This window comes from Macaca fascicularis, chromosome 7 (assembly GCF_037993035.2).
Source record: "Macaca fascicularis isolate 582-1 chromosome 7, T2T-MFA8v1.1".
In the NCBI taxonomy this organism is placed as follows: domain Eukaryota; kingdom Metazoa; phylum Chordata; class Mammalia; order Primates; family Cercopithecidae; genus Macaca; species Macaca fascicularis.
In genome coordinates, this window is record NC_088381.1 from 34078749 (window position 1) to 34091208 (window position 12460).

The following is a 12460-nucleotide window of genomic DNA, read 5'->3' on the forward strand; positions in this document are numbered from 1 at the left end:
TATTTCATGAATGATCACAACAGGTTACGTACTAACACTACCCCCTTTTCTCAGAACTTGGCCCCAGGACCAGCCCTACCCTCAGAGGACAGTTTGGCTGCTAGATGACCGCCAGCCTCAACCTTGTGCATTGTAGGCCATGTATTTAGTGATGAGGTTGGAGTCATATGGAGAAGCTGGGATAAGGGGAAAGATAGCATTATTAAGAACATGAGGTTTCAAATGCTTGCTCTTGTTACTAGGACAACACAAGTCCATCTGGTATCTTTGTGGGAGTTACTCCTAGGTGAGTGGACGGGCCCTTATAGACATTAGCAAAGGGTGCTCTTCCTCCGGGATACATGCAGCCCAAGCCTATGCCAAATCAACTTGGTGAACAGAGACCAGGTGGGATTTTTGCTCCCTCCATCTCCACTGCCAGGCAATGAGTGCTGGGCACAATTTGCATAATCATACACAGTGGGCCCATTATTACAACTGTTTGCATGAGGCTTAAAGAGTCATTATTCTTTTTCTCTTTTCCTACTTTCTTTTAGCATCTTGACCTGAGCAATGGAGAACCTACCAGGAAACTTCCTCAGGGTGTTGTTTATGGTGTGGTGCGAAGATCAGATCAAAATCAGCAGAAAGAAATGGTGGTGTATGGGTGGTCCATGAGTCAACTGAAGGAAGAGATGAACTACATCAAAGATGTGAGCCATTTAAGAGTTTTTGCCCCCATCTGTTTTCTTTTTGTAGCATGCAAGAGGATGGAGTTGGAAGCATTGAAGTGAATGTAATAAGGTATTTTGAAAGAATTCTTAATGTTATCATTTTGGCTGGAAATGTTTCTGTGTTTGGTTTCTGGAAATGGTAATGTTAAAGTACAGATGTAAATCTGCAAGGAAGGAAAGGTTGAACTTCTGCTGGATGGATGTTACTAGGTAAGTATACTTAGGAGAGCAGATGGCTTCCTCCTTCCATGTAGGGTTTGGAGGCTCTTGAGTGGTTTTTCTTTATCACACTTACCAGTCCCAAATCCATCCCTGGCAAAAGGAATAGGAAGAAATGTGGCTGATTCGGACCAATCAGTTGGGTTGAAACAAATGCTAGGAAGTCAACCACAATAGACTTTGTCCAACCAAGCCAATCAATGCCATTCACTTCCTTGTATTTAATAGTTTATTTCCTATCTTTTAAATTACATGTTCTTTTGAGAAAATTTGGGAAATACAAATATGTATGAAGAAGAAAATAAAATCACTCATAATCTCACCATTCAACCAGAGCAACTTTAACATTTTGGAGTATTTTCTTCTCTCTCTCTCTCTTTTTCTCTCTCCATTTCTTTTCATTCCATCCTGTGTTCCCCTAGATTGACTGATTCCCCTCTTGACCAAACCACCCAGCTTGTATGGAAGAGGAGATGGGCTGCTCTGACACTGATGGGCTCACATTATAGACCAGTGGCTTAGAAAGTGCTTGTAAGAGGCAGTGTGGGGCCAGGGAGTCACCCAGGCCTGTGAGCTCACAGTCCTTGCTTTGAGCTCCAGCTCTGTGTCTGGCCCAGCAAGTCACTTTTACTCGGTGCATACTTCAGTCCTCAGGCTGAGATTGTGGGGGTTGGCTGGGCTTTAATACCTAAGGTTAAAAACACAGCTCTGTGAGCCCCATTTTATTTTGTGGGTTTTCAGATAAGATGCAGACTCACGATGTCTTAGCTTTTGTGTGAGTTTTTAAAAGGAACATTTGTTGAATTTAAAAAATAATAAATGCTTAGCAGAAAGTATGAGGAAAAGCCAGAAAAATTAACATGCATATACATAATGTGTATGACAGCCACCAACCTCAAACTCCTAGTTATCCCAGCTTTCAAACATAATTTTAAAACTTTATTTTATTATATATTTTTGAGACAAGGTCTCACTCTGTCATCCAGGCTGGAGTGCAGTGGCACAATCACAGCTTACTGCAGCTTCTACCTCCCCAGCCTCAAGTGATCCTCTTGCCTCAGCTTCCCAAGCAGCTGGGACTGCAGGTGCGTGCCACTACCTGTAGATAATTTTTTGTAGAGTCGGGATTTTGCCATGATGCCCAGGCTGGTCTCAAACTCCTGGACTCCAGTGAACCTCCCACCTCAGCTTCCCAAAATGCTGGGATTACAGGTGTAAGCCACTGTGCCTGGCCTCCAGACATAATGTTTAACCTTTCAGAATATTCAATTCTTGAATTTCCTGTTAAGAATAGCTCAGACATTTTAACTTTCTTGTATTTTTTTCTCAAGGAAATATATAGACCTTCCTCATTTAAATGCTCCAGAGACATGGCTCCTCTCTTAATAACCTTCTAAACAGAGTCCTGAGTCCCAGATTGCCCAAGACAAAGACAGGAGGAGATGTTGGCTAATCCTGAGTCGTGGATGACTTGTGCCAAAGTCACATGACCTGGAATTACTACCCTCCACTGTGATCTGCAACTTAAAACTAACTTTCAGGTCCCTCCTGCCACAGGTGGCTTCGGTATCATCCCTGGCCTGGTCGTTGCAGTATTTGCCTTTAGCTCAAGATTCCACCCACTCAGCACTGGGAGCAGCGCAAGAGCCAGCTCAGGGCCACACGTGAAAGCCGTTCTGCCTGCCTAGAATGAAAAGTTGTACTTTTAACCTCATTTTCCCAAAATGTTTGTAGTTAATGGCAAGAAAGTAGACTCTATTTTTAGAATTCATATCAGGAAGTCTTGGAGTCTTGACTCTCCTTTCCCCCAAATCTCCACCAATATCCAGTAACCCCTAATAAACATGCTGTCTAATTTAAAACAATGTGCTTCAAAATTAAACCTTCCAATACTATGTCCTAAACACTTCCATTCTAACCAAACTGCTGCCTTTAGGCCCTTCCTAAAAGAGAAATTCTGGAGTGTGCTGGAGAAAACTCCCTTGAGACTTCCTGCCCTTTTTGAGGATTCCTGAGTATTTCCCCCATCCTAGGGACACCAGAAGAAGAGAGGAGACAGGGACTGTTTGTAAGGTCTTTTGTTGTGTTTTTGAAGTTTTTGAGGTCCTGCTAGGCCTCTGAAAGTAGTACTGTAGAGAAACTTGAACAGTGTTTGTGTAAACAAGTGTTTGGGGGATCACTTGAACTTTTGTTATGTTTACTGCCTTGTGTGTTATTGGTGATTATTGAGGAACTGACTTTCCAATTTATGGGCTCTCCAGGGTTCATATTTTACTTCCTTCCATTCCAGATATTTAATTGCTCTTTGGCAGTCAGAGCAGAGAGAGGGAAAATTAGAGGTTGCTTTTTGGTTTCTTTGCTCCTCTTAGCCATGAGTCTGTTAAAACACATTCTACTTGTAAAAATACGTGATGGGAAAAGGGCAAAACCTAGCCCAAATGTAATTTGAGGGTGATAGGTGAATTTCAACAAACTATTTTTTCTTCAGAGTTCATTTGGCTAATTAATATTTATTATTATATTTATGTGTAATTATCTAGAATTATATGTAATTAATATATCATATTAACATATATTTTAATATATTCTATATTAATACATGCCTATATATTTTATTATGTATATAAATATACATATAAAATTATACATATAAATTACTTGGATAATTCCAAGTAATCTAGTTTCTAACTAATTGTTGGGGGTGACCTCCCTTAATTTCCTGACTGTCTTGTTCTTAAGAGTATTTTTATGTGGGTTCCTTCTTTCTTTAGAGTTTCTTAAAAGTTTTGGAAAGCTTGTATGAAAATGTTATAGCTTGATCTCTAACTAGTATCTCTGTGGGCTACAGGTGAGAGCCACTTTGGAAAAAGTGAGAAAGCGAATGTATGGAGACTATGGTGAGATGAGGCAGAAGATTCGACAGCTCACCCAGGAACTTTCAGTAAGTCATTATCTCAGTTGCTTGGAGATAGGGAGGCATGGCAGAGCTCAGAGTGGTCTCTCAGTTGCTAGTGTCTAAAGATTATTAGAGTATCTAGTCTTGTTTATCAATAGAATTATATTTTAAATAAACTGAGGAAGTTTTTATCACAGAATGAAATGTGTTACCTAAAGGGACATTTTTTGTGGCAAGAATAATCTTCATGTTCAAAGCATTCCCACCAAAGTCAGGAGCAAAACAAGGAAGCCAGCTATCACTATTATTATTTAACATTGTTCTTGACATACTAGCCAAACAAGAGAAATAAACATATAGGTTTAAAAATGGCACAGATAGATGGAAAACTATCACTGTTTACAAACCATATGATTGTATACCTGGAAAGCCCAAGTGAGCATGAGCTGATGAAAGAAAAACTACTATGAACAAATAAGGAATTCGTTATTTGTAGCAGGGTATAAAATTTTATACACACACACACACACACACACACACACACAGAGGATATAGAATTAATATATACAAACAGGTTTCAATGTACAAAAAATTTCCAAAATATCATCAACAGAAAAATACTACATACCTAGGAGTCAACTATAATAAGTGGAAAGAAACACCATGTGCTTTGAAAGGAAGACTCAGCATCATAAGATCCACGTTACTGTACCAATTTGATGTGACCCAATAAAAAGACCACAGCACTTTGGGAGGCCGAGACAGGCGGATCACGAGGTCAGGAGATTGAGACCATCCTGGCTAACATGGTGAAACCGCGTCTCTACTAAAAAATACAAAAAAACTAGCTGGATGAGGTGGTGGGCGCCTGTAGTCCCAGCTACTTGGGAGGCTGAGGCAGGAGAATGGTGTGAACCCGGGAGGCGGAGCTTGCAGTGAGCTGAGATCCGGCCACTGCACTCCAGCCTAAGACCAACAGGTTTTGTTTTTTTATAAGTGGAGTAGGCGATTCTAAGGTTTATATAGAAAATAAATAAAAAGAGTTGCAAAAATAAGAAAAAAGAGCAATGAGAGGGAGTAGCCTTATTAAATGTTAAAAGAAAGTGAAAAAGCCTCAGAGAGTGAAACAGTATCGTAGTGGCACATAAATAGACAAACATCAGTTAAAAATACTCCAGAAATGTACCCCAATATGTGATAAATGTAGCATCTCAAAAAAGGAAGGAAAATGGACTAGTCAATGTGCGCTATTAGGAAAACTTACGTGCTGCTGGAAGTCTTATACCTGGATAAATTCCAAATGTACCGAAGATTTAAATGTGAAAAATAAAACCCAAAAGTGCTAGAAGAAAAATATGTGTGAATTCATTTATACCCTTGGGGTAAGGGAATGCCTTTTCTTATTATGACATAAAATCCCAAAACTATGAAAAGAAAGGCTGATAACTTTGACAACTTTAAAATGAGAAACTCCTGATGGTAAAAATGTCAAAGTCAAATGACCGGGAAAAATTATTTGTCCTTCATGTCATAGATAATAGGCTCATTTTCTGAATATTTAAAGATCCCCCACGAATCAAGAAGAAAAAGGCTACAACTCATAAAAATAGACGAAAGATTTGTAACAGGTACTTATACTAAAGGAAAGATGGAGAGCTCTTACGTGTATGACAGGATGCTCTGCCTCCCCTGTCATTTAATGCAGGTTAAAACCATCCCATGATATAATTTTTATCTATTAGACCCGCCAAAGTGCAAGAGGCGGGCAGGACATTGTTCACAGGCCTATGGGCAAACAAGCGGGTTGCTGATGAAAATGCAATTCGCTATTACTCTTATAGAGAACAATTCAGCATTATCGATCAAAATTACAGATGCTTAGATCCTTTGACCCAGCAATTCTATTCCTCTCACATATGAAGAAAGACATAAGGATAGACTTATTTATTACAGCATTGTTTGTAATAGTAAAATCATTGGAAACCTAAATGTCTATCAAGAAGGGGAAAGTGGCCAGGCACGGTGGCTCATGCTTATGATCCCAGCACTTTGGGAGGCCGAGGCAGGTGGATCATTTGAGGTCAGGAGTTCGAGACCAGCCTGGCCAACATGGTGAAACCCTGTCTCTACCAAAAATGCAAAAATTAGCCGGGCATGGTGGTGCAGGTAGTAATCCTATCTCCTCGGTAGGCTGAGGCAGGAGAATCGCTTGAGCCTGGGAGGCGGAGTTTGCAGTGAGCCAAGATTGTGCCACTGCACTCCAGTCTGGGTGACAGAGTAAGACCTTGTTTCAAAAAAAAAAAAAAAAAAGGGAAAGTAAGATAAATTAGGTATCTCTACAATAGAATATATGCAGTTGTAAAAGAAAAAAGAAAAAATGCAAGTAAGCCCTTGAAGGGGAGACACAGAGAGAGATGTAGACGGTGAATAAAAGCAAGATGCAAGAAAATATGTAGGAAAATTTTGCTACCATTTGTATAAAACAGGAAGAGAAGATAAACATATCAGGATTGTTCTGTGTGTGCACAAAAAGTTACTAAAAGGATAATCCAGAAAGTAATGAACTACTGTTTCTAATTGGGAGGCAGGAATGGGCAGGTGGTAACTGAGCAGGGTGGTAATTTTTTATAAAAATATAAAAGTAACTTTATACTTTTTAAATGTTTGCACCGTGTGAGTGTATTACCTACTCAAAAATTTAAGAAAAATAACCTTCCTCTAGTTTAGCCAAGCTAATGCTTGTGGACATTTAAAAAAATTGGTTATTGATAATCTCAGAGATAAAAGTCCCTGTCTATACGACATACCTTCCATAAGAGTATCTGTGGGGAAGAAGGGCAGTTACAACAGTCATGCATTAGAGTTCAATTTATGGCTGGGCTGTGAGATTAAGTGCTTAAGTAACACCTACTACCTTGATGATAGGAGTGGGGCTATGTAAATTTATCCACCCAGCTCATTCCCACTGGCATGTGGGAGGACATTTATGAAATTCTCACCTGCTTATGGAAAGTCATTCTGCCATGACTGTCGGACACCAATGACTGTCATCAAAGCCAAAGAATTGGATTTGCAATATATGCATAAACAAGACTCTGCTCCTCGCTTTCCATCACCGTCTCCTACACACCCTCATTTTCTCATGCTAGAATTGTCCCCGAAACCCTGTCTCTCTGCCTGCAGGTCTCCTCCTTCTCCAAGCCATCCTACATATTGCAGCCAGATTAAGGTTGCTAAATGATTGCTGTTGAAACACACTGCTGAACACAAAGCTGCCACGTGCTCCTGGGCCTGGTCTGCTGCTTCAATTCTGTCTCCACTCTCCAGGGTGCACCTCCTGCTCTGCTGGGCCAGGGCTGCTTCCTGCTGCTCCCAGAGGACACATGGGGGGCCTTCCTGGAGACTTCTACCCTCAGTCCTAACTATATCTAGCCTCTTGCCAATATCTAGGTCAAGACTGGCCTCTGACTCAGACATGTTAAACACGCACACCCAACAAAGACAGCAGCAACAACAGCAGCAACAAAACAACTCTTTTGTTTTGTTTTGTTTTTTAAATGAGATGGAGTTTTGCTGTTGTCACCCAGGCTGGAGTGCACTGGTGCCATCTTGGCTCACTGCAACCTTGGCTCACTGCAACCTCAGCCTCCAGGGTTCAAGCGATTCTCCTGCCTCAGCCTTCCACGTAGCTGGGATTACAAGTGTGCGCCACCACGCCTTTCTAATTTTTGTATTTTTAGTAGAGATGGAGTTTCACCACATTGGCCAGGCTGGTCTCGAACTCTTGACCTTAGGTGATCCGACTGCCTCGGCCTCCCAAAGTGCTGGGATTACAAAAACAACTCTTGAGAATTGAGTGAGACCAAAGCATATTCTCTCCATGGTGACTACAAACAGCAAGGTGGCTGCAGAAGTTATTTCAACTGGGTTCTAGTTCTAGGAGTGCCGCTTCTGAGCTTTTTGACAATGAGCAAATCACATAACCTCTCTGATTATTTTCTTCCTTGCAAAAGACAGCGTTCTGACTCCTGCACAGTGTTGTTGAGAGGGCTCAGCGAGGGTCTGTGAGTAAACACTCACCAAAGGAAGAGGATTCTTACCCTTCTACTCTCTGGGTCATGCAGACGTTGACTTTTAATTTAAAGCTTTACTTTAGATATTGTTGAAGTAGATGTGGCTTCTAACTGAAGAAAGTTCCAGCCTAACTGAAGATTGTCATGAACGTGTAGGGATTGATTTTGTGTGACTGTCTCCTTGATCTGTCCAGGTTTCCCACGCCCAGCAGGAGTATCTGGAGAATCACATCCAAACCCAGTCGTCTGCCCTGGATAGTTTTAATGCCATGAACTCAGCCTTGGCGTCGGATTCCATTGGCCTGCAGGTACTCGTCTGGTTACTGCTATGACAGGGCAACCCAGCTGAATCAAGAGTGGGGCCTGTGCCTTTGTAGAAAAACAAGTCACAGAACATCCTCAGCTCATCATTCAGAATTCTTTAAGCAGAACCACTGTGAAGACTTATGTCCAGAAGACAGTGAAGGAAATTGAACGAAGCATTTCCAATCTGAGACTTTAAGGCTTTGGTTTTGCTCTCACTGAAAAGGGAATTTAGACCCTGAGTTTAGTGTGAGAGATGTCGCTTGCTCCACCAGATACCTGAGTGGTCCTTAGCATCAGTAGCTAACCCCGCACATCAGCGCTCTTCCTCCAGCCCCAGTGCCACAAGAAGCACCACCTAATCACAGAATAACACAGACTTCACCAAAGACAATCTGTACTCTTTCATGGCAAGCAATAGAAAAAAGGCTTGTAAACACTTTTTTATAATTAGAAATTATTTTGTATCAGAAAGAATCATGGGTATTCCATGTCTTGTTGTAGCAGACAGGGAACCAGAAAGACCCAGTATCTTATATTTGTGAAAATGCATGTTGTTATCTCACTTTGAGGGATTGTTTTCTTGGTTGATTTGGTTTACTAGGAGCCATTCAAGTGCTTCCCATTCTTACTCTGACAAGTCCCCTAACATGCAAATTAACTTGAAAATGTTCAAAACAAAGCATTATATGTGTTTGAAATAGCTTCCCTTGGTCTTCATTTCCAAATATGTGAACAATAGTTTTTACCTCTCCTCCAATTTTATTTGGCTTTTTTCTTTTTACCCTCCTCTCAGAAGTTCCAAAAGCTATTTCAAATCCTTTCTGGTTCTACATAAGTAATTTATCAGATAAACAAATTTTCATGTTGGGATTCTCCACTTCCCCTAATTCTCTGGTAACAGTTGGTATGGGCAGCAGTGACAACAGCAAGGCTCGGCCACTGTCCTGGAGTGGGTCTGGGTGGCCTCGTGTTTGGGTTCGTCTGGGATGCCCATTTCTGGTGGGGCCTCTGAGTCCCACCCTTTTCCTGGCTCTCTTGAGTGTATGCCAGCTTTCCCCTGGCCTCAGGCCAAGCCCCACTGGTTCTGGTTTGCTCAGTAGCCTTTGTTTTCCCTTCCTCCTGTGGTCAGGGGGCTTGCCAAGGCTCCCTTTCCTTCCCTGTCGGATGCCATCTTATTCCCAGCCCACCAGCAAGGGCTTTATCTCACCTGAGTTCAGACTTAGTTGGTATTTTTACTACATCTCTGGTTTTTCTTCCCAGAAAAAAAATATATATATATATATTTGCTAGTCTTTTCTGGCAATTCTTCTGCTTTGCCATCTGGCCAACACTCTGGCATTTACTCCAGAGGCCAGCTGTTTGACTCTGACCCAGGCACGTTGACTGATTCCTAGTTATCGTGCAGGCTCTTAGTCCTGGACAGCCAAAGGAGCCTTATAGCTAAAACCGCTGAGAGAAAGTGACAAAGAGACAGAGAGACAGACAGACAGAGAGAGAGAAAGAGAAGGAGAAGGAGAAGGAGAAAGAGGTGCCATCTCACAGCAGGAAACTCAACCTGCTGGAGGAAGAGGGCTGATGTACGGTGTACTCCCACTGATGCTGAGGACCACTCAAGTACCTGGTGAACCAAGTCTGAAGGTAGCTGGTTTCTTCCTTATGCAAGATCCCAGCCTCTCCCACTGGCCCACTCTACCCACTTTCATTATTATTGACAGGGAGGCCAGACCCTTGGTTTGATTCCATAGAATGTCAGAGCTAGAAAGAACTGAGAGGATCTCTAATCCCTTTGTTTTATGAGTAAACAAACTGAGGCCAACAGAGAGAAATGACACGAGCAAGATGCCTACCTGGTGACAGAGCCAGGATTAGAAGAATCCTGGTCTCTTGGGCCAGAGTGTAGGTTTTTTTATGGATACAAGAGTAGCATCTGTGAAGCCAGTGGGGCTGGGGGAGTGGGTAGCTGGCCTAGGTGGTTTCTAAAGCCCCTTGAAGCTCAAATGTTCTGTGACTCCATGCTTCCAAATGGCTTCAGTATTTCCTTTAGTATCTAATCACCTCCTTCAGAAATTCTTTTTCTCGATTCAAGTAGGTTTAGGAGCAAAAGGCTTATATTGCCCAAAGTAGAGGCTGAGGAATTGAGGAAGCTTCAGAGACTGATCATCTAGACAAGAGCACAGAGGTGTTAGAAATAGTGCCCAACACCAGGGTTTTCACATCTTCTAATGCAAAGTTGTAGATGACTGGGGACATAGTACAAGATGCCTTTCCAATGGCAGGGATTCTATGAAGGCCATTTATCTCTAAGGAGAGTTAACCAAGTAGAAACCAAAGCAGTAAATAGCAACACGATTTTTTTTCTTTTTCTTTTTTTATTATTTTTTTAGAGATGGGGTGTTGCTCTGTTGCCCAGGCTGGAGTGCAGTGGTGTGATCATAGTTCACTGCAGCCCCTACCTCCTAGGCTCAAGTGATCCTCATGCCTCAGCCTCCTGGGTAGCTGAGGCTACAGGTACACACAACCATGTCTAGCTGGTTTAAAATTTTTTTTTGTAGTTGCCCAGTCTTGAACTCCCACCTCGGCTTCCCGAAGTGCTGGGATTACAGTCATAAGCCATCACGCATGGCCAACACTATTGATTTAAACATCCTCCCTTCAGTGTAGCCTGGAGCAAAAATCACTTGTCTGCATTACCAAATTCTGTTCCTTAGTACTTCTTTATTGCTACCCCTCTCTGCCTAAGGGAGGAAGGTGAAACATTTGCAGGTATGCGAGTATTCTCAGTCATGTTGTCACTATCCTGGCAGGCAGTCTAGAAGCACAGAAGGGATAGCTCTTTTAAGAAAAAGAGGAGGCTGGGCGTGGTGGCTCACGCCTGTAATCCCAGCACTTTGGGAGGCCGAGTCAGGTGGATCACAAGGTCAGGAGTTCGAGACCAGCCTGGCCAATATGGTGAAACCCCATCTCTACTAAAAATACAAAAATTAGCCAGGTGTGGTGGCAGGCACCTGTAGTCCCAGCTATTCAGGAGGCTGAGGCAGGAGAATCGCTTGAACCTAGGAGGCGGAGGTTGCAGTGAGCCGAGATCATGCCACTGCAGTCCAGTCTGGGTGACAGAGTGAGACTCTGTCTCAAAAACAAACAAAAAAAAAAAAAAAAAAAAAAGAAAGAAAAAAAAAGAGGAATATCTTTATTCTATAAAGCTCATATTTTGTTTTCTGATTTCATTGTGGCAATTTGGGAAATACAGAAAAAATAAATAAGAAAATAGATATCCATAGCCCTATCACATAGTGAAAACTATCATTCAGATTTCCTCCTAGTCTTTTTCCCCCCAGTGCATAAACATGTATTTGAACCAATGCTTATACATAGTTTTCAAAATGGGATTGTACTATACTGTTTTCAAAAGCTGGTTTTTATTTTCCCATGTGAAATGATGTATTATAACACTTTTCCTTGGAAGGGCTCCATTTTAATCCATTTCCATCCATCCTAAGCAGTGACAAGTGGTGTTGGCAGCAGCTATGGGATGGTATGGGAGAGGCTTTCAGTCCCACCAAGCTACAGGGGCAGACCTCTTGGCCACCATGGGAGACCCGCAGTCCCTCACAGCACAGGGTCCCAGACTGGCAGCTGCTGGAGCCTAGCACAGCTACCCCAGTGGTTAATGATAAGGGGATTTCCCAGTGCGTGGTGCAGCCCATGTGTTTTCACGCCACCGGATCTGGTTTTGTTTTTGTTTTCATCCTCACAGAAAACCCTCGTGGATGTGACTTTGGAAAACAGCAACATTAAGGATCAAATCAGAAATCTGCAGCAGACGTATGAAGCATCCATGGATAAGCTGAGGGAAAAGCAGAGGCAGTTGGAGGTAGCGCAAGTTGAAAACCAGCTGCTGAAAATGAAGGTGGAGTATAAAAGCCTAGATTTATTTTCTATGAACTTTTCTCCTCTTTCCTTCTCCCTTTTCTCTTCCCATCTTCAGCTTTTCCATTTCCTTTTTCCATTCTCTTCTTCACTGGATTTTTTTTTTTTTTTTTTTGAAACAGAGTCTTGCTCTGTCACCCAGGCTGGAGTGCAGTGGCACAATCATGGCTCACTGCAACCTCCACCTCCCGGGTTCAAGCAATTCTCGTGCCTCAGCCTCCCAAGTAGCTGGAATTACAGGTGTGTGCCACCACACCCAGCTAATTTTTGTATTTTTAGTAGAGATGGGGTTTCACCATGTTGGCCAGGCTGGTCTCAAACTCCTG

At 42.2% G+C, this 12460-nt stretch overlaps 1 protein-coding gene across 2 annotated transcripts in view; it reads left to right on the plus strand.

The window, feature by feature from the left end:
- Positions 1-12460, plus strand: part of MYZAP (myocardial zonula adherens protein) — a 94059-nt gene that overhangs the window by 25572 nt on the left and 56027 nt on the right. For both annotated transcript variants that reach the window (XM_005559641.4, XM_005559643.5), the window contains exons 3-6: positions 537-692; positions 3781-3873; positions 8096-8209; positions 11962-12114. In XM_005559641.4, coding sequence (XP_005559698.2) covers positions 537-692; positions 3781-3873; positions 8096-8209; positions 11962-12114 — 516 coding nt within the window. The remainder of the gene's footprint in view (positions 1-536; positions 693-3780; positions 3874-8095; positions 8210-11961; positions 12115-12460) is intronic.